The sequence below is a fragment of the Panthera pardus genome, unplaced genomic scaffold (genome assembly GCF_024362965.1).
Source record: "Panthera pardus isolate Hobbes unplaced genomic scaffold, ASM2436296v1 HiC_scaffold_11, whole genome shotgun sequence".
Classification (NCBI taxonomy): Eukaryota; Metazoa; Chordata; class Mammalia; order Carnivora; family Felidae; genus Panthera; species Panthera pardus.
The window spans coordinates 68,332,995-68,358,762 of NW_026526666.1; the positions used below are offsets into that span (position 1 = coordinate 68,332,995).

Genomic DNA, 25,768 nt, shown 5'->3' on the forward strand with positions numbered 1-25,768 from the left:
AAGTAATCTACTTCTGTACCATGGTGGCACTGCTGTACACCTGACTTCCAGCCTGCATCACCTAGTCCAAGTTTAAATCCTGGGGGAAGTGGCTGTTGCCCGAGTCTGGTTTCCTGTTGCTGCCCTGGCTGGCAAATCACAAAGAGAGAACATGTGGCTCATCTGGTCTTCTGTGGGAGGAAAAAAGGCACCACCATAGTCTCATCATCTGTAATGTTGGAGGAGCATACTCTTCCCAACCCTGTCCCATCTAATCATAGGGTTAGATGCTGGGCATTCCCCCAAAGAAAATGGGCAAATGCCTACTACATTAGGAACATGGACATGCACTCTGATCTGCCTGATTCCCAGACTGGAAGAAAAGATATGGGATATCCCTGACCACTGCTGTCTACTGCCCATTCCAGGCCCCTGTACACTGCAAACTTATTAGTCTATGTCACTCCTATAGGATGTAGCACAAAATAATAACAGAGACACCTGGGTGGCTCAGTCAGTTGAGCGTCTGACTTTGGTTCTGGTCATGATCTCGTGGTTCTGTTTCGGATTCTGTACGTCCCTCCTTCTGCCCCTCTCCTGGTCATGCCCTCTCTCTCTCTCTCTCTCTCTCCCAAAAATAAACATTAAAAAATAATAAAAATAAAAATAAAACAATAATAAAATGTTCAACAAAACAACAACATAACATTTTAAAGTTGTTATTATATGTCAGAACCCATGCTAAATTAAGTTCAATACATGTGTTTATCTCATTTAATCCTCACAATATTGTCCTGAATTATAAGTGGACATAAGCCTGAAGCATATCTTCTTTCTCCTGTTAGCCTATGTTCTTAAAGGCCAGGAATGAAGTCTGCTTGTGAACCAGTCCTGACGTCACCTCCTTTCTCTCAAGCACTTTGTTTGTAACCTCTCTGGGTTTCAGTTTCCACATCTGCAAAATGGGAATAGTAATAGCACCACCCTCATAACATTAACTTCAATTACGTATTTTGTATTTGGTAAAGTACTTAGTTCTTGAGACCAGAGTAATGTCAGCAAATGTTCTCTTGATTGTGTTTGCTTCATTGGGTGATGCTGTTGTAACCTAGATGTAGGGCTATCTCTGTTCTTACTCTGCAAGCAGTAAAAAGCCAGCATCAGCACCAGGTTGATCTCAACACAGCAATACAAAATAATAATAATAATAATAATAATAATAATAATAATAAAACTCTTTGCAGGAATTCAAAGCCCTTCACATTTCACCGCCACCTCCCTTTATAGCCTTACTGTCACCACCTCCCCACTACATACTCTATGACTTAGCCAAACCAAACTGTCCACTATTCCCCCAGTATCCTGGGTGGATTCACAGTTCCTTTCTTTGCTTCTATATTTCCTTTCGCCCCCAACACCTGGAAAAATTCTATTCATCCAGCAAGGCTCAACTCAAATGACTTCTCCTCAATGATGCCTTTCCCCATGTGACTCATGAAACATTAGCTATTCTCCTACAGGGTTCCGACAATGCTTATTTTAAGTGACAAGGGGAAATTTTTATTTACCACCCCCCATTCTTATCCCAACCATCTTGAAGGAGAGGTAGATTCCGAGTACAATCCTTTATTTTTCTGAGTAGGGTGATAGATGGGGGATAGAAATTTAATAAATTGAGAGGGGGTTAAACTATATTGCTTAAGGAAAGAGAGGAGCTTGGAGGATAAGATGGAGGTGTAAAATAGTGAATCAGAGGGATAGAGGAGAAAAAGGAGGACAATTGAGGCCCAGAAGACAAAGAGAATGATACCCATCAGTTTTGAATCTGGTTAAAAATCTGCAAAGAGCAGACTTTTATCCTGTAGGTGATGAAGACCTATAGATGAATCTTGATTAGGAAAGCAAGCCAATCAGATCTGTGTGGGAGACAGTCTGGGGATTATAATAGGATGGCCTGGAGAGAAGGAAAGTGGCAATTAGAATTGTGAGCAAGCACAGAGTTTCAGGAACTTGTACCTCAGCCTGGGCTGGGCTGGAGAGTACCTAGAGTGTGTGAAGGCCTGGTGGATGGTGGCATGGGGACAGAGACCTGGAGGTGACATCTCTTCCCAAGTCTAAGCAGGGCTTTGAGTAGATCTGAAGTGAGAAAAGGAGGAAGAGGGAAGAGAAGAGAACCAGAAGCCATGATTGCACTTGTCCTAGTGAGGTTCTTTAATGTGCTCAAGGGAGAGTATGGAGAAGCTGGTCAGGATAGCCTCCACTGAGCTGGTGACATTTGAACACAGATTTGAAATAAGTAAGAATGAGTCATTAAGATATCTGGAGGGAGAGTATTTGGGCAGAGGAACAGCCTATACAAAAGCCCTGAGACAAGATGCACCTGGTGTGTTGAAGGAACAGTGAGGACTCCAGCATCTGGCACAGAGAAAGCAAGAGGGATGGTGGTAGGAGCTGAAGCAGAGAGGTTGGCAGAGAAGGACCACATGGGGACTTGTAGCTTGTGGGGGGCTTTACTCTGCATCTAATAGGGACCATTTGAGGAAAGAGACATAATTTTACTTATGTTTTAGAGGATCACCCTGGATGTTGTGTGGAAAATGGGGGTGTAAGGGGAAGATAAGGTGAGAGGTGGGCTGGGAGGATGTCAGGATGGAAATAAGACCAGGTAAGAGATTATTACAATACTTGGGACCTTGGTCCAAGCTCAAGGTAATATCAGTGGAGGTGATAAAAAGGAGTTGATTCTTAATACATTTTGAAGGTAGAGACAATGGGTTACCTATGGGTAGGAGACAGAGAGGAATAATAGGGACACCAGTGACTTCAGCCTGAACATTTCTTTCTACTGCTCTGTGTAACAAATGTACATATATCTGCGGTCTCAGAGAGTGGATACTGAAGTCAGACTCATCGACAGAAATATCTGAACTTCTCTGTGACTCAGCTTCTTCTTATGTAAAGTGGGAATTATAACAGTAGTGGCTTCATAGGGTTGTTGAAAGCATTGAATGAATTAATACATGTAAAATGTTTAGAACTGTCTCTGGCAAAAAATAAAGGCTAGATAAGTGACATAATGATTGTTCCTACTCCTAACTGTATTTTGGTAAGTGAGAAGCTTGGTTTGTCCTGTCATACTGACTCTGACTTTGGGTATTGCCCAGGTGCTCTCTAATGGGGTTTGACCTGAACCGTCACTGGCTGGATCCCTCTCCGTGGGCTCACCCTACCCTACATGGAGTGAAACAGCTCATCATCCAGATGTACAATGACCCAGTGAGTAACCAAACCCATTCAGCACCTGCTGGTTTTATGCCTTAATCTGGGAAAGGGCAGTTGTACTGGGGATATCTACTAGGAGCTACAAATTAGGAGTGCAGGGTCAAACCAGGGTGGGTATTAGGCCTCCTGGTCTCATCTCTAAATGAGTAGCTTCCCCTCCCTTCACAAATACTGGGTTCAGTTGGGTTCAGGAGGTCTCATGGGATAAAGGAAATATATTGAAGCAGATTCACATTTGTCAAGGCTCTTTGGCTACAAGCAAAAGAAATACAACTTGAAATACGCAAAATAGAGAATTTATTACAAGAGTCCCAGAATACTGTAGACTGGCCCTCCTCCCCTGTAGGACACAGGTGTCAAGTGTCACATCTAGTGACTCCCATCACTGGAGAGTGATTCGTTCTCATTTTCTAGTTCCAGTTCCAAAAGGACCATGACTGGCCTAGTTGTGAGGACATGCTACCACTGGGCAAGTCAACTGTGGCCCCAGAGGCAAGCATATGTAAGACAGGACAGCCTCACTGGAACCACATGGTTGGACTTAGGGGCTATGGTGGTGGTGGTGGTGGTGGTAGTGAACTTGTTCCCAGAGAAGAGGGCCTGCTATTCCAGAAAGAAGGAGAACAATGGGTGTCCATATTGAGTTTTCTCATAGGGGTAAGACTTTTAAGAAATAGAGAAGACATTGGGGTTTCATAGGTTAGAGAAAGGAGGACGACCATAGTCATTCTATCTCTGAAGAGCTATCAGAGAGGACAGGACAGACATCTTCTGGGTGAAGGCCAAAGGTAGAGGTAAGACCTGTAGAGAAATAGAACTTTTTAACATTTAGAGCTGCCTGAGCCAGAGTGGGTGTAGGAGCTGTGAACTTTGCCTTACTAAAAGTGTTCACCTTGAAGCTAAATGACACTGTCAAAATGGCGTATAGAGGAGATTCAGTTGGAAGACGCTGTAGTGAGATGGCATCTGAATCTCTTCTAACTTTGATGACTGTGATTTCATGATCCCTTGATTTCCATAGCCCCTAAATTTTTTTCTGATCTGGCTGGTTATAGATATTCAATAACTATTGGTTGAATTGAATTGGATTAACTATGGCAAATCGTGTTATGCCAACTGTAATGTGGTTTATAGATAGAAAACAGTTATTCACTGAGGGGACTATGAAGAATGGCTTTAAAAAAAAATGACATGGGACAGTGATAAGGTAGGAGCCATTGAACAAAATGGTATTTTAGATGAATCCCTGAGGAGAGAGGTGGGGGGGTGGGGCATGGAGGAAGAACCAAAGCGAAGAGGGTTAGGTTTGCTAAAGAGAAGAGGCTTCAGCCTGCCATTGCTATCATCAATTGGAAGTCATTGGTTTGCTCACAAACAACTGGACACTCGTCCATGCTATAGAGCATAAATCAGGCAAGAATGAGTGACAGAGATATGTAGACACTTTCTGTGCCATGAATAGGTTGCTCATCAGCTGGCTGGAACTTAATAAACACACGGGGAGGCTGAGCTCGTTGCATAAGCTGTGTTGTTCCTGACAGTCCACTCCTTTAAGTCCTAAGCAAGAACAGGGAGCACTAACCTGGGAGTCAAGGATCCCAGCTCCCTCCACCTCTTCTCTTTTCCCCACCCCTCTCTCCCTGCCCAGGCTTTTACTCCAGTCTTGCCTTCCTTATTTCTACAAATATTTATCAAGTAGTTTCTACATACTAGGCATTGAGGCTTTTTCTAGTAGTGAACAAAACCCTAACCCTGGCAATCTGCAGGGAAATAGACATTAAGTAAGTAAATACTGGTAAATACAGATTTACAAATTGTGTGTGGAATTACGGGGGGAGAAAAAAGCACCGAGAATGTAACCTGTGGGTAGGATGGTTATAAGTTTTGGCTTGCCTGGGGCAGTTCCCACTTATACCTGTTGTCCTAGAGTATGAACAGGGCCCCCTTTCGCTCTTAGAAGTGTCCCAGTTTGGATGATAAATTATACCGTCTCTCTACTTAAAAGCTATGTAAAAGCACTTAGCAGAGTACCTCGTGTGTAGTAGATCCTCAACAAACATTATTTGGATTGGATTAAAAGTCACATTTGACTTTAAGGGACATTGTGTCCAATTGCAGACACTGCAGTACCCAAAAGCATCTGCCCTAATAGCTTTAAATGCTTTCTACTCCTGACCTTCACTGTTGCGCACATCATCATAATCACTCAACCCAAAGCTGTGTGAACTGCCAGGACAGCTTCTGGCCTTGTTTCTAAATGCTCACAGCCTCACTCCTTCATCCCAGTGGCCTTCTGCTTGACAGAATCAGCAAGCAGGGGATCAGCAGACCCTCACTGGTGGGCAGGGACTATGTCTGTGAGCATCGTCGTTCCTCACCGAACCCCTTCAGGTTCTAGCTGGATGCTGGGAATAATCAGAGCTGCTGTCCACCCCTAAGGAGTTCACAGCCTGGTAGAGACAGGTATTTACAGGCAGTTATTCCAGGTGCATTTGTAGAGGGAGGCACAGGGGCTGTGGGAGCCCATGGAAGGAACCCAACCCAGGAGACCACACCTGAGCTGATGTGTGAAAGATTCCCAGGGCAGGGAAAGCTTTCCAGGAAAAGGAGACATCTGTGCATCTGCCTTGAGAGGGAGGCACCCTCAGGAGATTTCCAAGTCATTCAGTGTGGCTAGTACTAGGAGCAGACAGAAGGGCAGAGAGGGTTATGATACAGGGTGCAATTTGGACTTTTAAGCAGGGAAATGATAGGATCAGGTTTGCATTTCAGAAAGACCCCTCTGGTGTCTATAAGGGGGCCATTTTGGAGGGTCAGGGGGCCAGGATAGAGGCTGGAGACCAGTAGAGCTTACTGCTATAGGCTTGGAGAGGCATTATGGAGGGAGATGAGGGCAGCTTAGTGCCTGGCTGATTGGATGGGAAGGGGTCTTGCATGATGCCCATCGTTTGGCCTGGACAGTGGAGTGGATGTGGTACCCTTCCTGAGATGGGAACTCAGGAGGGGCAGCGAGACTGGGCACAAACTTTAGACATGTTGACTTTGAAGTTGAGCAAAAGTAGTATGTCCAACCTACACTGTGAGTCTCAGGCACGAGCTCTTCTGTGTCCCCACCTGACAACAGGAGCCTGGTGTCCTGTGTTGATGATGGCATTTACTTCAAAGGCTGCTTTCCTAGCCCTTTGCTCACTAAGCCCTTTCCCCCGCCCTATGGGTCTTGGAAACTAAGTGATGATCTTGACCATGGAGTGTTTCACCCAGAGGACTGTACTGGATCTCAGACATAAAGTGTTTTATGCCCCACTCCTGGGACAGCTCCCTGTGGACAGCCTGGCCTTTGTTTACCAGTTGTGATGAACTGTCCCCTAGGCAGAGTCTGGCTGATTCATCTCAGAGTCGCCAGTGCCCAGCAGGGACCCAGCTCTGAGCAGGCACTCAGTGTAAATGCTGAGCAAATGATGAAGTAAACCAGAGCCTCTGTGAGTTGGTTTTAATATGATTTCCCTGATGAAAAGAAGCAACTGGGCCGTATTACCTCTCCCCAGTCTCACCTCCCACTCAAAGTGTCCCGGATGCTGCCACCACCATCCATGTGTCCTTTTTTCCTGAAGACTCTGGTGTATGGACATAAAGCCTCTCCTAGGTTTCCCTGCAACCTGCTGAGATTGTCCTAAACTCTCAGGGACAAAACCTGAGATGGTATTACCTGCTCTGGTTCCCATGACACAGGCTTCTGGTCACCTTCACTAATATGCTCCATTCGTAGCCTCAGTGCCCACCCCATTCTACCCACCATTGAACTTAGCTTTCTCTGGCAACCCAGAGCCCCCTCAGATCCCTGGGTTTCAGTCTTCCCACCGTCCAAACATGTCTTACTCGGGAGCTGCTCTTCGACATTTCATCACCTTCAGTGGTGAAGACCAGGGGAGCCAGTTCCATCTCTGCTCTATATCCAGGTTTCTCCTTTCCATTCTGAAGTTAGGTCTGAGTACTCTACCTCTTCCCCAGGTAATTAGCCCCAGAAATGACATCACCTTTCAGGCGAGAGCTCAGCCCTACCCATGGAAATTTGGCTTTATCCTGGCACATGCACCATCAGCCACACAACCAGAGCCACTTGCACACAAGAGCACACACAGGGCCCTCCTCTCTCACCTATGTCCAGTTACAATCTTAAAAAGTTAAGCGCATTTACGAATGAGCTTCCTAGGACCACCCATCTATAAGTCTCCTAATGCCTAACGATCTGAGAGGCACACCCAGAGAAGTGTTCGGCAAAGATAAACAAAAAAGCAGGTGTTGCTTTAAAATGCTCAGTTGATTGAATGAAGTGCACATTTCTCAATGCATGGGCAAACCCTCTGTAACCTCTGGGGTCATAGAGATTAATGGGGCAGGATCTCAGGTCAGGAAGAACTCATAATCTGATGGGAAGTCCAGACTCTTAAGAACAGTTTTAATCCAAGGCAGCCAGGAAGGTGTGCTATGGTAGAGAAAATGCAATGCTTTGGAAATATGGGGTTGGGAGAGATTCATCCAATATGTGTGGTGTCTGAAGGATAGTTTTCTCAAGGATTTTGGACTGGGCCTCTAGCAATGGCGGCTGTAGTTTAGGGGTGAGGGAGGTTACAGGGAAAGGGGAGAGGGCATTCCAGGGAAAGCTCTCAGAGAAGTGACAGAGGCCTCAGCTGCTGAGCTGGTATGCAGGATTTATGACAGGCAGCGCAAGAGGGCAGTGTGAGAGGCAGATGGGAAGAAGCTCATGGGTGAGTGAACATGGAGCAAAGGAATTTGGCTTCTTCCTATGGCCCCATGCTCTCTTCTTATTAAAATCAAAGTCTTAGGCCCTCTTTTGCATTGATTTTTGATTGAATTAAAAAAAATCAAAGCTATGGAACAAAACACCACTTGTTAGGAATATTCCAAGCACACACCCTCTCTCAATCTTAAGAATCAGTGTAGTCAATGGAGAGCCATCAAAAACATTTGAGCAAGGGAGACAGAGATCAATGAATAGTATTTCCATCCACTCAGTCCCCCAATTTAAAAACTTAAGTCATTCTAAAATTTAAATCCAACTGGATCTCTCCCTGCCTGATTAAGACTTTTCAATGACTCCCTATTACTTGTGGAATAAAGGCCAACGTTCCAGGAGTGCTATTCAAAGACATGCCTCATGCATATCCAGCACGTAACAGAGAACATGGCACCAGAGAGAATATTATGTTGAATGACATATGCTTTAGAAACTTACGAAAGCTGCAGTGTGGAGAGTGGATCAAAGGAGATGAGACGAAACGAAAGGAGAGAGTCCCGTTCAGTGCTTATTCCAGTAGTGCAGGTGAAGGACAATGAGATCTGAACTGGAGAGTGGTGAGCACAGCTGCTAAGAAGACTCCCTAAGGACTGACAGTGGGAGGTGAGTGGGTCCCCTCCTGCCCTTTCTTTTGCCCCCCGAGTCCCCCAAGAACCCAAGGGTCGCTTTTGCGAGGGGCTTCTATGCTCCAGGGGCGGGGGGCAGGGGGTGGTGGTGGGGATTCCTCCTTTTTCCTGGAGGAGAAAGGCCTGTGTTGCTATAACAACTTGGCTGTAGCTCTTAGACAGATCTGTTTCCTTAAATCATTTAAGGAAAATTAGCTGCCATAACAACATGGAGCAGTTTTTAAAATAGAGCAACACAGGGCCGGGTTGTTTTTTTTTTTTTTTTTTTCCTTGCTTGCCTCCTGTAGTCCTCAAGCTGCTCTCTTTCTGTCAAATAAATAAATAAGTTATAACACATCTGCACGACAAACAGAGCAGCCGGTGGCATGGTCATCTAACACACACAGAACCAGCTCTCATTCATACTACACGGAAAACACACACACACACACACACTCACACAGTCACACAATGTGGAGATGTGCAGAAAATGCCTACATTCACATACCGAAAACAAAGTATATGCATAAAAGCACCATGGACACGGTGCATACAAGACAGACACATAGATAGGTGTCAAGTTATACGTGATCACACATGGAACATACACACAAACACACAGCTAGGCAGTCTCCCCACCCAGTCAAAATGGCAGGAAGCGGCCCTTGAGGTCTGCTCTTCGCATGGGCAGAGGTTTCACCGGGTCGCCAGACCAGAAGGCCCTGAGACGGTAGCTCCTCACTAGAAACCAGGGGGTGCCTGTGTGCTCATACCTGACAGCCTGGGAGAGGAGTCTTGCTACTGGAAAGGGTAAACCCACCTTGGCAAGCAGGGGGGTAGAAGGTTGGGGGCACTCCATCCCCACGCACATACACACTTAGGGGCAAACCAGGAGAGGAGGCCACAGCCATGGCCTTGGGCTGGGAAAATACTCCCCCTGTGGCAGGGTGCTTATCACCCCCTAGGAGGAGGCTGTACCACATCCCTAGGGCATTTGCAGACTGTCTCCCTGAGGCCTCAGGAGCTCTGGACTGTAGGTTCCCAAGCTTTTGTTGCATCCACATGTCTCTGGCTATATTACCCCAAAGATCCCCTGCAGGGAGCAGCTAAAGCCTGTGAAGAGAGACTGAGAATACTAGCCACCCCCCACCAGAGTGGCAGAACCACTAATTTGCTTGGTGCTCTTAGGCAAGTCTCTTCCCTTCTCTGGGCCTTTCACTCCCCACACCCGCTCCCACCCCACCTCACCCTACCCCAGTGTATACACTGTAGGTGTTGAAGGATAGACTCCCCAGGGCCCATCTGGCTCCAACAGTCTGTGTCTCTGTATCATCTTGGAGTTGTCTGTTGGTTGTGAAGGCTCCCCTGATGGGTGAGATTTCCATGACAAGGCACAAAAGTCTGGCTGCTGCCAGAGAAGGACAGCCTGGAGTGAATGCCTCGGAAGGTGCTTAGCACATGGCAGATGTTCTGTAAGCATTTGTTTCCTGAGCCTCAGTGTGTCCATCAGGTAGAAGGGAAGAATAAGCCCTGGCCTGTTTACCCACAGGATGGAGAGATCCGATGTATGCGAATGTAAAGCGTTTTATCAAGGTGAAGAAGGACTATTGCCCTGGGTAGGGTGAAGAGAAATGCCCTGTTGAAGTGTCCAGACTATAGCCAGCTGCCAGAAGTTTCACAAGGGATAGACTAGATGCACTCACCACAGCCATATATCACACACGCCAGTCTACTCAGTTATCTTTCCACACCTACCAACATGGCCCAGGAAAACAGTAAATAGCCACCAGGGGAAAGGTTCAATGTGGAAGTAAAGAATGAAGGTAAATATAATACTGTACAGGGGGCTCTGAGAACATAGGGGACTCTGGGTTCATGAAATTTTTACAGTTTTTTCCTACAATAGTTTGAGACGGTTTTGAAACTTTAAGAAATTTTAAGGGAAAATCATTATTTTTCTAAAGGGCAACTTCTCCCATCTGTGATAAAAGGCATGGTTTTTCTGTCTCTCTAGATTATAACTTTGACTCTGGCAGCAAGCAGGGTAGAGAGGGATCTCTCACTTCAGAGTAATATTCCTGTCAGGGTGGTTGTTTCCTTCAATTTCTCTAACATCTTTTCATCCTGAAAGACTCTGGATACTTCTCATCAAGTAACTAGGTACATACTGTTTCAATGGCATGGAGATCAGCAAAGCTTCCAGAAGTTTCCCTTTGAGCCAGCTCAACTAAACTCTTGTATCTCATTTTCCTTATTTGTAAACTGGGATTAGCAATGCCCATCCCATGGGATTTCTCTCAGGGTAAGATAATATGTATATAAATCGCTGTCAATGGTAGGTATATGAGAAATGGAGCCACTAGTATTTTTATGCATTTGGCCATTACAGCACTTACCTCACTGTTCCCACTGTCCCCAGCTCCCATACCCCACCACAGACTGTGATTCCATTGAGGTCTTAGACTTCACCTTAGCCATTTGTGATCCCTGATACCCAGGGCACAGGCCTTCCATGAATGTGTGTTGGGTGAGAGAGAGAGGAAAGACAGACAGGGAAGAAGCAATCTGCTCAGCAAGACCTAGAATTAACATCTGAACAGGGTTCTGAAGAATGGACTGGAATTTGCTGAGTCAAGAGCAGGAAGAGTATTTCAAGTCAAGAGACACACTAAGTCCCTCTCCAAATCCTACTTAATCCTCAGAACCCACCTCCAGGCCCACTTTCTCTAAGATTTCCCTGAACCCTTTGGCCCACAACACTTTTTGTTGCTTTGTTCTTCTATCATCAGACTTTGCTTCTTTCATCTAGTAGTTTATTCCATAAACACACAGGGGGTGTATTCTGTAGGCTTGGTGCCATAGTAGCATCTCCTCTGACTTCCTCTGGATTCCAGTTTCTCAGCTAAATTGCAAACCCTTTCAGAGCCAAGGATCTGCCTTTACCTCCCCTGGGCAGGGCTGGCCACTCACTGGTAGCTCAGTGAGAACCTCTTCAGCACTGATTAAAATGCAGTCTCTCTAGAGGGTGGTTGTTAGGATTTCTATATGCATCCCACAGCGCTGGGTACACCCCTGGTTAAGCACACATCCTGCTGTGTTCTTGCGGTGGTTTTCCTGCCTCCTCTAGACTGAGCTTCTCAAGGACAGAAACTCTGTCTTTTTCAGCTTATACCTCAGTTACCTGGCAGGGACTCACCCTTACTTAGTAGGCCCTTGATGAACGTTTGGGGAAATCTTGTTAGCCACCTCATCTGACACAGTGTTTCCCAGAACGATAGCACGAAAGCATCCCAGGGAAATCCATGGCACCCTCAACTTTCAAACCCCTACACTTCTCTCTCACTGTATTGCATTTCTGTTGACTCACCTTCTTTCCTTCATTTTTTGCCCCCGCTGATCCCTTGTCACTAAGAGCTCCCATGTATGGAATTTTGTTCTCAAGCTCACAAATTCAGAAATTCTAGAATGTTAGAATCTAGTCATGTAGGATCTGCTACCAATATCTGTTTAACTTACCCTGATTTCTAAATTAGACCAAGCTTGCTTCTCCATTTTCCCTATCCCATGATCACTCAATTATCCAGCCACAATGAGCTGAAAAGGAGTCTCTGTGGACAGTCCCAGAATAATCTCTTTTCACTTACCCTTCTCGTCTGGTATACCTCCATGTTATCTCTTCCAGGAGTTCCCAGTAACCTATCCCATCCATTTCTCACCCCCCAGCAAACTCCTCCCCTTAGGGCCCCTGGTTTGAGCAGGTTAGGATCAGCATACAGCCTGTTACCACCTTAGACTCTCAGCCTGACCATCCTATTACCACGTACAAGTCACATTTAAGATGTTTTGTGTTCGATGTGTGAGGAACTTCTCAGAGCGTTATTTTTGGCTGTTGCTGTTGGGAGGCTCTCGAGCCCAGGAAGAATTCATGCTGGTACATCAAATAGCATATTGCATTTCAGAAATTGGCCTTAGCCATGGGAAATCAAGTAAGCCAGATGCCTAATTAGTCCATTATTTACCGTGGTGGAGAGAGCTGAATTCTGATGAAAGGAACCAGACTAATCACTGCTTCCAGCAAGAGGTGAACTGTTTAACCTTTCATCAAGAAATTGCCCCTATCCTCCAGAAGTTCTGATGCCCACCTCCCAAGCCCTGTCCTGGTCCCAGGTGTCTGGCTGTGAGACATCTTATCAGCCAGGACACAGCCTGACCTTCTGGCCAATGAGGCTTCGTGCTATCCCACTCAGCAAGCCATTCCAGGTTCATATTCTTGTTCTCACTCCAAGACTAGTAAAGTATATAGATAAAAGAGTAACTTCCCTGCAATCTTCAAAAGAAAAAGGTTGTTCATTTATCCATTCAAAAAACATTTTCAGAGCCCAGGCACCGTATACTGGAAGACAAAGACAAACAGGAAACAGTCACTTCCCTCAAGGAACCGATGATCCAGAATAGAGAGTGGTTTTCAAACTGTTTTCAGAAAAACTGCAAAAGGTCTGGGGCTCCCATGGGTAGCTCCTCTCCATTTTCACCTGCGCGGTAGAATTTTGTGATTAAGGGCTCAGGTTCAGGTCTGGGGTTTAAATCTCATTTCAACATTGTATAGCTTTGCTATCTTGGGCACGTCCCTTACCTTTGCAAGCAGCTGCTTCCTCCTTTGTAAGAGGTTGTTGTGAGGGTTAACAGAAGTGATTCCTGTGACTTGCTGAAGGCACTTTGCCAGGGATAGATATTCTCAACAGATGTTAACCTTTATCAGTTTATGACAAACGTGTTTGAATAAAGGATTCCATGGCCAGAGAAAGTTCACAAACCCCTGGTCTAGGACTTCCGCCTCAGGCTGAGGACCGCAGGCCAGGGTATTGAGCACTATGACAGGCGAGGGGCCTGGGTGCCACGTGGGAGAAACAAGTCATCGCCACTGGACTTGGGGTCAGGCCAGGCTTTCTGGGGAAGGTGACCTCCGAGGTGAGTTTTGAAGATAGACGAGGAGCTGTTTAGACAGACTGGGGAAGTGTTACAGGCGGAGGGAACAGCGTGTGTGAGCATACACCTATCAGGTGACTATACTCAGAATTCTAAGGAGTTTGGTGAGCTGGACTGGGGGAGCATATGGAGAAGAAGTGGGAGGTGAGGAGAGGGGGTAGGCAGAGGCCAGTCATAAAGCCCAGGAAGCTTGGGCTTTATCCTGAAATCCAGGGAGCTCCCTATTAGGGAGTAAAAAGGATGTGGAATTCAAAAGGGAGAGGAAAAAAAAATGTTACTCTGACTTTCTGGGGTTTTAAATACATTGTTCTGTTTGTAGCCTTGAGCCAGCAATTGTAGTACTACAAACCTAGACTAAAATAATTTGAAGTGTGAATAATGATTTATGCAACAAAAAAAAAAGTCCACCAAATCATTATTTATAAATAGTGAAAAACCAAGAAAAAAATCCAAATGCCTAACAGTGGGAAACTGATTAAGTGAATCACGATACATTCATATAATGGATGTTTATGAAGAGTGTACAATATTATAAAAATGCTTATGCTATAATTTTAAATGAAAAGAATCAGAAGACAAAATTACATGTGTATTATGTGTTAAGACATATAACAACTAGGTTTAACATACACACAAAGGAATGGATGTAAAGTAGATGTTAACAGTGGCATTTCTGGGTACTAAGGTTGTTTCCTTCCTCTCTGCTTTTGTATATTTCCCAGCAATTTTCCACAAGTATATTTTAACTTTAAAACTGGAAAAAAAATGTATGGAATGAGGAGGGAGGCTGGCCCCCCAGATATGAGGAGGGACCTCATTTTATAAAATAAAATAAAATAACCCTCAGAGGCAGCTACTTGGTGCTGGGCCAGTCCCTAGGATTAGAGCCTGAGGAAGCCAGCCCAGCCCACATTAGAGAAGGAAACTGGGGTCAGTTGATACCTATCTATGCATCTGTCTTCTGACTAGCCATCCTTTTGTCTGTCTTTCCACACAACCATCCATCCATTGTACCTCTACTACCCTTTGCTCACAACTCCTATCCCAGAGGCACCCACGTCCAGGCTTCTAACATCCTAGGAAGTCTGCCAACTCTTGGCCCTCTTGGTAAGTGTAACAGGGACCTCACCACCCCAGAGCAAACCTCAGATTGTGCCCTTTCTTCCTACTTTGTTCTCATTCTGCTAAGTACCTTGGCCTTTAAGCACCACCCTGTAAGCAGGAAGGACAGGGGGCAGACCCTTTACTCTCCTAGGGACTTAGAGCAAGGACTGAGCAGTTAGCTGGACCAGCCTCCATCCAGCTCCTGCACTTCCTACCATCTCACCTCTCTCAGACTCTGTGGCCCGATCTGTGAAATGGGGTAATAGTCTTTCCTCATAGAGGCATTATAAGGTTAGAAAATGACACTACACGTAGTGCGGTATTTTCTAAGGCTGGTAAATTATAAGCACCTGATAAATGTTAGCGTTTATTCTTATTATAAACTCAAATCTAGTAGTATACGGTAACTGATATTTCAATGTTAATTTCACAATTTCGATGTTAATTTCAGAACATGATCACCGTCTGTAAACTGTAGTATTTAAAAAATAGCTACAGCTCTGGTTATTAAAAGAGCATTGCAAGTAGGTCTTAAAAGAGAGCAAGCCCTCACTTTTCTCTGGGCTTCTCTGACCACTCCCCAACTCCCTCCCATCTGTGAGTCTTTTCTTCAGCTTGAGCTAATACCTTTAATTGCATGACAGTAAGCTCAGTTCCAGGGGTGAGAGCCTTTCTCTCTCAGGGCTTCCTGTATTGGTCCGTTCTAATCCATTCTGGGTGAACTTTACAGTTTAACCTTCGGAAGGCAAGATTTCTGTCACTTCTAGGGTTTGGGTATGTGCGCATGTCTGTGTATAATCCCTAAGGGATGACAACAGCAAGGATGGTTCCAAAATGAATACCGGAAACGTGACCCTCAGGAACCCTCCAGGGCAATTCCAGACCCTGAGTGTGGCCTGGAGCTGGTTTCCGGGGCTGAGGCTCAGGACCTGGGCTTGCTGAAAGGTGGAGTTTGGACCCTGATTGGCAGCCAAGTCTACTTGACGAAATGGCCTCTCTCTGGCTGTGTCTACAGGGCCTGTCGAGGCTAAAGCTTTTCTTTAAACTCCTGGCACGACCAGCACACACACTCAGCAGTCAGAAAAGTTGACTTACTCAGGCTCCCATTCACAAATGGATACTTTCTTTCTGCTGGAGTTTAGCTCCAGGCTGTAACCTTGAAAAATCCTCTACCTGCCAAGGCATGTTCTTTAATAGACATCTTTGCCATGTGACTGGATTTTCTGGAGTGGATGGGACAAATGAAGACAGCTTCTCAGGACCTTGGGGTGGGGGTGGGAGTAGGAAAGAGGGAAGGCGCTGTTATTTATTGAGCAGGTGTTAAGTGCTTAGTCATTGTCTCATGTAACCCATAGAACAACCATATGAAATGGGCATCATTATCCCTGTTTCGCAGGTGAGGAAACTGAGGCTCAAAGTGAATGACACCTTCCACAACTCCCCACCCCAACCATAATCTCCCCTGTTGCACACATTTGTCACTCCACAGCACACTGATTGGTTTATGTGCTTGTTTTCTCTACTCAGCTGTGAACTCCTTGAAGGATAAAACTGTATCTCTCACCTCTGCGGTCTCTTGCCCAGGGCACAGTACCTAACACATTAGTAAAATGTCAGTCGCAAGAAGGAACAAATGAAAAGCGGTCAGAACCTGCAAGGTCATGGCAACTGGTAGTAGCAGTTGGAAACAGAAGATCTGCAGGAGCCCAGGGCCAACTTCTGTAGTGCCTCGGGTGAGCTGCTCCCCAGGGGAAGAGCAGCCTGCAGGAGGCTCAACATTTCCCAGGGGGTCTCCTCTTTCATTTTTAAAACACATGTAAATGGTGAACCTAGAAGAGAGGCATTCTATTGATTTACTTTTTCTTGAATATGATGACACCTTTTAGTAGCAAATGTTCAGAATCGTCCCCATTGTCTTGATTCTGTTGATGTTGTAAATGGAATTCCAGATTTAGTCCATTACTTTGGATACCCTGCCCCTCCCTGAGGAGCACTTAGTTTGAGAAGTCCAAAATGAACTCCATGGGTTGAACATGACAGGTGAATTAGGAGTCGGGGTCTTATTAAAAAAAAAAATAAATAAAACAATTTTTTAATGTTCATTTATTTTTAAGAAAGAGAGACACACAGAGAGACAGAGTGTGAGCAGGGGAGGGGCAGAGAGAAGGACACACAGAATCTAAAGCGGGCTCCAGGCTCTGAGCTGTCAACACAGAGCCCGATGTAGGACTCAAACTCACAGACCGGAAGACCATGACCTGAGCCAAAGTCAGATGCTTAACCGGCTGAGCCACCCAGGTGCCCCAGAAGTTGAGGTCTTAAAGGGGGCTGGCTGATACCAATGCAGTCAAGAGGTTTGCACCTCAGGATGTCTCCTCTTTATCCACAGGGTGTGGGCACCACCTGAGGATGTCCACATTCCTAACCTCTGATTTGGCCACTTTTGACCTTGAATTAGTAACTTAATTCCAGCCTTCTGGGGCCTCAGAGCTTACTTTGCCCTTTGTGGAGCCATAGAAACTCAAGCTGCAAAAACCAAAGAGGTGCTCCAAACTAATCTTCCATAGGAAGAGAATATATAGAGAGAACACATAAGCCCAGGGCAGGAAACTGGCTTGCCCAAGGTTGCACAGTGAGAGTACTGTGGAGCTGGGACTCACACTCAGGTCCTCGTGACTTGTGTCAGATTGGAGCACATGGACTGTAGGCTAGGGATGAATCACTAGCACATGGGTCTTGTTATAATTATTTTCACTGATTTGTCACAGAAATGTATAGTTTTCAGAGCACAGTCACATACAAGCATTCATTTGATGGTGGCTGCAGTGTCGTGAGGTAGAGATGATGTGTTTTGTTTTGCAAATGGGGAAACTAAGGCCTACAATTATTAATTTTCTGAAGAGACAGAGTCAGGGTTTAATTTTCATTCTTCCGAGTCCAGATGGCCCTTAGTCCAGCCCAGGGCCAAGCACACAAATATCAAAGGAAGAAGAGAGCAGGAGGAACAGGAAAAAAGGTTATGGCTCTTTTCTTCCTTTCAAAACACCCACATTCAGTGTCCTCTCACAGACCTCCAAGGTTTCCCCAAAAGCCTCTGAAGGAGGGTAGAGCATGAGTGGGTGAGGGAGGGAGCTCAGGGTCCAAGCAATGGGCAGGGCCAACTCAAGGCTAAAAAGTTGCCTTGCAGAAGTAGCAGGCTCAAGGCCAGAACAAGTCAAATCCTGAGGAACAAAGGGCCAGCCAGTGGGTTGGATGGCTACGGGCAGAGAAAGGGCAGAGAGACTTTCTGTGGGCATCGGTAGGAGAGATGACAGTTAAGACAAGAAATACCACATGGGCAAAGGCACATAGGAAGAAGAGAATAGCAGGAAGGAGGTGGGTCTGGCTGATGTAGGATGTCCCTTTGGGGAAGGAATGGATTTTTTAAAAAGTCATCAGATTCTAAAGGGCCTCAGAACACCAGGCTGAGATATTTGAGTTTTATCATTTGGGCCAAAGGGAACTATTGGAGGTCTGTGGGCAGGGAAAGTGTGGAAAGACAAGCATTAGCTCTGATTATGCAATCAGGACCAGCGTTTAGACCTCAAAACGGTGACCCCTTTAATCTGACAGTCTGCTTTGGTATAATTTGTTAAAAATGACAAAATGTCTCATTTTCCTGCAGTTCATCTTGACCTTTCTTAATATTAGAAAGTTAATTTCAGAAGGGAAATAAATGTATTAGTGTTGTCACAGTCATAAAAAGATGAATTCTGTGCTGTCAAGCTACTCTCTGAATGAATCCATCATGCTGTAAAATGGTTACCTTCCAAAACCCAACATCTTCTCAGCTCCCTCCCTCTTTTCCTCCTTCCCTTCCTCCTTCTTTCTTTCCTCCCTTCTCTCTTCTATCCCTCACTCCTTCCATCTGCTACCATATCCACGATGATGTGCTCTGGGGAGACAGAGATAAAAGACATGGTCCCTGCTCTAAGACAAGACACACTCTAGTGTGGAAGTCAGAGAAGGAAACCAGCCATTGTATATGTCTAAATGCCATGAAAGGAAAGAGCTGAGAGCCAAGGGGGCAAACAGAAGGGGCTATCCATTCTGCAGAGGGAACTCTTTTTAAATTAGGAAACCATGCCCATTAGTAGGACTTGGGTTGACTCTGTGATTAGGAGAAAAGACAGTAGGTAGGATCCTGAAACCTTGGATTCTGGCTGCATCTCTGAAATAGCACAGTTACTAGCTAGTGACCGCCTCGATTGTAGTAAGTATTCCACATACATTATTTCACCTAACCTTCACATCCTTATCAAGAGCCTCGTATTGTTCCTACTTGCTCGAAAGAGGAAAAGGAGGCTCAGAGAGATGAAATAATTTGGCCCACCTGGGTTGTAAATCTTGCACATTGAGTTGACTCCAAAATTGGAGTGGCCTGCAACATACTGTGCTTCATCTCTGGCTAGCTAGAGAGAGTTCTTTCTTTTTTTATTATATTACATGGTCTACTGTTATTAACTTTACTATACCAATTATACTTATTTCTTGGGTAACCTTGGAAAGCCCAGTTCTTTTCTCTGTCTGGATCTTAGGTCCCTGTTAGTTCAATGAAGAGGTTGGACCAACCCTGACCTCCTCTGGCTATAAGGAAACTCTTGCAATCTGAAGGCATGGTGTAAGTCAGTGCTTCCCAAACCTAATATGCGGGAAACATCTGGGTATTCTTATTCAAACTCTTAAAATTCAAATTCTGTTCTGAAGGTCTGGAGTGGGATCTGAGAATTTACATTTCTAATAAACTGCCAGGTGATGCTGATGTTACTAGTTCAAGGACTCTGCTTTGAGTAGCAAGGGCATGACCTATGGTAGGACCAAACTTTTGGGCCCCGGGTGGACCCACTGAGGTTGTGGGGTTAGGGTTCCTGAAAGAAAAGCAAGCAATAAAAGCAGTCTAACCCAGATCTGGTCAGCAAATGGAGTTCTGCATTCATTTTGCTACCTAGGATTTTCACTGTCTTGGGTTTAAAACCAGTGATTCTCCTGAGAGAGTAAAAGGAAGAAAATTGAACTTTTAAAATCTTGAAAACATTTTATCTGTCGTAACCACATCTGTTTTAGTTCAAGGTGCAGTCTGATGTTTTCCCCATAGCTCAGATTTCCATGTCAGAGGAGTGTAGCAACAGAGCTCCTCTGGGGAGGTGACAATCTCCTTCCCTCCCCACACCTTGGTTTGTGTGGGGTTGCAGCTTCTTTACCAAGATGCATCAGCACACTTACAACTTCCTAAGGTATAATTTCCCAAAGCCCTTCAGGGACCCTCATTACCTTCTGGGTTAAGAGCCTCCAGCTTGACATTCAAAGGTTTAGACTCCTTCCTTTATGTTCCTTTGCATGAAACTTCTACTCTTATTCTAACTGCCTGTTCCTCCTTTACTAAAGGACATTGACTCACCCACATTCACAGGCCACCCTTGTCACATCCATACCCACCCCTGCACCCTCACCCCACACACTCCTCTCTGAGTGATTACCTTCCCTCTCTCTTCCCAGCTCTCAGGATTCTACGTAGCTTTCAGCTTTGTCTTTGCACCACCACTCCCAGGAAGACCTCTGTCATTGTCCCAGATATAAATGAGTGCTTATGTGGGCCCACAAGCTTTTTTATATACTTCAATTCCGAGAAAAACCACATGAAGGAAGAGTCACCCCCATTTTATATATGAGCAAAAAGAGATATGGGGATTCCAACCCAGATCTGTTGCATTCCAAAGTCCTTTGCCCTCCCCCAGCATGTTATTTATGTCTCCTACTGTATCATCATACCCTCCTTTGGTTTAGAGCTACTTTTCCTCATGGTGAGAGGAAAGAGGGTGAGGTAGGCAGAATGGCCCGGACGACTGCTAAATGTAAGTGGGGGGAAGGATGCTAGGGGAACGCAAGTTAGGGGACCAGATGCACATTTGCGCACCTCTTTTCCATGGAAGAGCAAGCACTAGAGCCCTTCAGTGTATGCAAAACACTTTCCCTGGGTTATCTCACTTGAGTCTCAAGATTACCTTCTTTGGGCTATGTTTTGATGGATTCCTATGATTATTCTCAATACTACTGGGTCCCATTCAAGCCAGTTGAGACTGATGAGTTAGAGGCAATCAAATCCTAGCATGTCAGAGCCAGAAGGAAAATGAGAGATCCTCATTCAAATCTCTTCATTTTACAAATGAGAAAATTAATGCCAGAAGGAAAGTGACCTCCTCAAGGTCACATAGCAATTTGGTGGCATAGATTGATTTTTGGCATTTACTGCATCTTTTTCCTGTAGCATCTTCTATTTCAGAACTAGGTGCCTATGGGTGAATACATATTGTAGTTAGTGCCATTGGTTCTTCATGGGGCAGAAGTCCGAGAAAGAAACTGCCACGTCTGATTCATCTTTGTCTCTCTGCCAAAAGGTGGACTTCCACCGCCATTTTCTTTTCATCAGAAGGTGCTGGTTTTTCCTCCCGTACCATATACTTTTCAACTCTTTCTCTAACTATTTTGAATCCATTGAGTGCTTAAAATGCTCACAAACACAGCCCTTACCTGCATGGTCTGAATTCATAATCATTGCACCATTAGAGGCAACTTCAACCATGAGAAGAACAGACTTCTACAAGAAACTGTGCTCTTCACATCAGCTTTGCTGTGGTAACGACCTCAAGAGCTTGGGAGGTTATCACGGCAAACATTTATTCCATGCCTGTGCTACACGAGGGCTGTGAGGGAGTCAGCCACAGCTCTGCCGGGCTGTGCATGCCCCCATCCTTGCTTTTCATCCGGGGCCCAGGCTGAGTATTTTCCCATCTGGGATGGGCCATTTTCATGGCAGAGGGCAGAAATACAAGCCCGTTCAAGGCTTCCACACAGGAGTGGCAAATGTCATGGCTGTTCATATTCCATTGGCCAAAGCATATCCCAAGGCCAAGGCCAAAGTCAGTGAGGTGGGGATATATGTAGACTCCTCTTGGATTCTTAGGCAAATAAATGACAGCAGGAGATCCCTTGTTACAGCAAGAGAGAGAATCAAGAACAAGGACTGAAATTACCTTGTTGCCCAATCAAAATATAGCACTTGCCCTTTTTGGTGCCCCAATTTCTTATCTTTAAAATGAGGATTTTGGCTTAGGGAAGCAAAGAATGTAATAGAAAGAATCAGATATATCTGGGTTCAAGTTCCAGTTATACCACAGACTAGCTGTGTGATCTTAGGTAAGTTATTTAACCTCTCTCCATGTCTTCATGTGTTTCTACAAAAATTCAAGTCTGGCGTTAAAAAAAGCCAGAATGGCCTCAACCTCTTAATATTTCTCATAATCTCTTCTTTTTTTAACCTTAGATTTATCTTTTAGAAAATAATGTTTCATGTGAGGGAACAGTTTTTTAGTTCTGTTAAATTTAAGAAAAATTGAATTCAGTACCTCTTTAAATAGAAATATTTATAGTATATTCTGTTTTTATAAAAGCTTTTTAATTTAGGCATCTATTTGGCCAGCAGCTATATATTGTTTTGTCTGTGCATATGGGAAGCTGTTAATAACCGTTGTTTCTGGGTTATGGGATTTCAAGTGATTTAACTTTCACCTTTGACCAGCAACTGTGTTCAGATCTCGGCTCTGAGCTTCTGTAGGGAATGACACCCCTGCCTTTCCTCACCTTCATCTATATAACTCAGTGGATCCCATGCTGTCCTTGTAGACCCCACTTCTCCAGGGAGCCTTTCGTGCCCCAGCCATCCCCAGGCGGCTTTCTCCTGTGCTCTCCGCCCTTGTGCAAGCTGTCACAGCCTTGACCACCCTGCAGTGGAGTTGCCTGATGTTTGCCTCTCTCTTGCCTGAGAGTGCACCTTCCTGCTGCAGGAACTGGGGCTTCTTTATCTGTTTATTCCAGCACTCAGCTCAGGTCTGCCGCACAAAAGTGCTCTGTGAGCATTTGTTGAATGAATTAATGAATGCGGTTCTGTTGGTTCTGTTCCGTCCAAGCAAGCGGCCGATTCCCACAAAGAGCAGCCTTGCAGCAGCTAGGCAGCCAACCCTCAGACCCCCTGACAGGGCATGGAGCCTGGGCTGTCTCCACACTGTGTTTGCTGGTTTCAGTCCCCTGCAGCTCCCACTGCCTCCCGCTTCTCTCTGCCTCCCTGGGGCTAAGAGAGCTCCCTGTTTCTGAGCCTAGCTGTTTATTTTTCTTTTCCCCATTGTGGAATGTTGCAGCACTTAAACTTTAAAAATAAGGGGATTGATTTTTATCTTGAGTTTGTGTTTGCTTCTTTCTGAGTAGAGAGTTTAAAAACATTCTTATTCCTGGGGCGCCGAAGCATCCAGCTTCGGCTTAGGTCATGATCTCACAGTTCGGTTTGTGAGCTCAAGCCCTGCATTGGGCTCTGTGCTGACAGTTCAGAGCCTGGAGCCTGCTTCATATTCTATGTCTGTCTCTCTCTCTCTCTGCCCCTCCGCTGCTCATGCACTGTCTCTCCAAAATGAATAAATGTTAAAAATTTTTTAAAAGATTCTTATTCCCCTTACATCAGTAGAGATACATAGAGGCAAAGAGGCACACAAAATGCTCATCTATAGTACAGCCTACTGATGAAGGGCGTATGCTTTGCAGTCTTGCAGATTGGTTTTAAATCCTTTCTCTCGTTCAGCTGTGTAACCTTGGGCATGTGAGGCACCCGCTCTGAAACTTTATCTTTTAAATGAGGACAATATGTAAATCTCTAACTGACGTGAAAATGAAATGAGTAATGCATGTAAAACATAGAACAATACCTGACAGTCTCATAAAATGGTGAGGATTGCTGGTTTACAACACACACACACACACACACACACACACACACCTATATATATAGTAAACATGCATATATATATATATATATATATATATAGTATTATATATATTATGCATATATATAAACATGCATGTTTATATATATATATATGTGTGTGTGTGTGTGTGTGTGTGTGTGTGTTTAGCATTCTCACCACTACAAGATAGATATTAGGATTACTATCCCCATTTTATGAGTGAGGAAACAAATGCATTATCCCTGTAGTCCTACAGACAACACTTGTCACCAGAGTGTGCACTTAGTCCCTACAGCTCTCTACCCTTGGGGCGAGGTAGGCATTGGCAAGTCTGGGGCCCTTCCCCTACCACCCTCTCCTCGCCCCCTGCTCTTTCTTGCTCTCTCTGCTCCCTGCCTTGAAGTCAGGCCATCTGACAGGAGAGTCCCTTCTCTCCTACCCTTCACTGAAGCTCGCAGCCCTGGGCCTCTGCCAGGGAGCCTCAGGCCTGCTTCTAAGCCATTTGTCAGGCTGCCAGAGGGCCCGGCGGCCATCAGTTTTTCACACACAGATATCAGGGCAGCTGACAGAGCTGGGCAAGCTTGGCAATGGGCGTTCCCTGTGAACAGAATCTCAATGAAGGCTCTGGCCCAACTCATAGTGGGTGTTTATGACCTGGCGGGGTTGGGGGGGGGGGTTGGCGGGGGTGCTGTCCTGGCAGTCAGGGAGGAGAGTCAATACTGCTGGCTCAGGGCCCAGCTGCCAGCCCCTGCTCCTCTGATCTGGGCTGGTTCCCTGTCCTCAAGCATGTGGAGAGCTGTTTAGTTACATTTGATGCCCCCCTCTTCCAGATTGTGTGTGCACGTGTACATGCATGTGTGTAGGGGAAAGGAGGGATCTCTCATCATCCACCTGGAAGCTGGTTTCCTGGGGTAGAGAATGGGGCCAACAGGGAGGGAGTGTGGGGAGAGAAGGGAGGATAAGGAAGAGAATTACAAGGAATCTGAATCCACTGGGAAAACAAAAGAGGGAAATGAAGGAAACTGGAGAGAGAAAAGAAAGTGTATAGAATACTTTTGACCACCTAATCTGACACTTTCCCCCTAAACATGCTTGGTGACAGTCAAAACTGCACATAGTTGCCCCAGAGGTTTGTAGGTGAGGGAACAAAGCAGCCTCTTAATTTTATTTAAACGTTATCTTTATCTTCAAAATACATACAACTGAAACCTCAACACGCAACATGAACCTGTCAAAGGTCTCAGTCATCTCCCTTCAGGGATGCAACCCCACACCACCTCTCCAGCCGTCCTCCCCAGCCTCAGCAGTTCTGGAGGGTGACTATAGGTGGTGCCTTCTAGTGCCTGGAAGCACATCCTACCCAGCAGCCTCAGTGTGGGTAGGAAAGATTCAGCACGCCCAGTCATGGGTTAGGCACTGAGCACTGGGGGTGTAGAGGCTGGTGGACCCAGCCTCTACCCTCAGGCAGCTCATAGTCCAATGGGTGAGGCAGATCCAATAGAAGATTATTGTGGCCCCCGCAGCAGTCAGGCAGGGACAGCAGCAGCTTCCACGTGTAGGACACATACTCTATGCCAGGTGTTTTGTTTTGTTACATTATCCCTAATCCCCAAATAATCCTAGAACAGATATGATCAGGTATGTTGCAGAGATGAGAAAACCAAGGCTAAGCAGGTACATGACTTGCCGTAAGTCCTGCAGCTGATAGGTAGGTGAACAGGGTTTAAATAAACATCTCTTATTTCCAAGTCCAGGTTCATCCTACTCTCTTGAATCCTGTACAGAAGAGGGTGACCTAAGAGGGCAGAAAATGAACCCATGCTGGAAGGGTGGTCAGGAAAGGCTCTCCAAAGGGAGCAACGGTTATGTTGAGTCTTAGAGGATAAGCAGAGGTTGGCCAGACATCCACAAGCAGGGGGAAGATCAGGTGATAAACGTGCACTGGTGACAATGGCATGGCTTTTGTAGGGCTTGAAGAGGGTCCTGTGACTAGACTGAACAGTGCTAGAGAAAAGTGATATGATATAAGGTAGAGAAATGGGTAGGGCCAAGTCAGGAAGGCTCTTCATGGTAGAGCATTATCCTGAAGTCTTTGGGAGAAGTAACAGAGCTTTATAGAGTGGGTACAGGACAGGGTCACACTTGTGCTTAGGAAAGTTGTCTCCAGC

At 45.5% G+C, this 25,768-nt stretch overlaps 1 protein-coding gene across 4 annotated transcripts in view; it reads left to right on the plus strand.

Annotated features, from left to right (window-relative positions):
* Positions 1 to 25,768, plus strand: part of LOC109266906 (BEN domain-containing protein 5) — a 1,451,617-nt gene that overhangs the window by 1,345,326 nt on the left and 80,523 nt on the right. For all 4 annotated transcript variants that reach the window (XM_053895592.1, XM_053895596.1, XM_053895595.1 and 1 more), the window contains exon 9: positions 3,144 to 3,255. In XM_053895592.1, the coding sequence (XP_053751567.1) occupies positions 3,144 to 3,255 (112 nt within the window). The remainder of the gene's footprint in view (positions 1 to 3,143; positions 3,256 to 25,768) is intronic.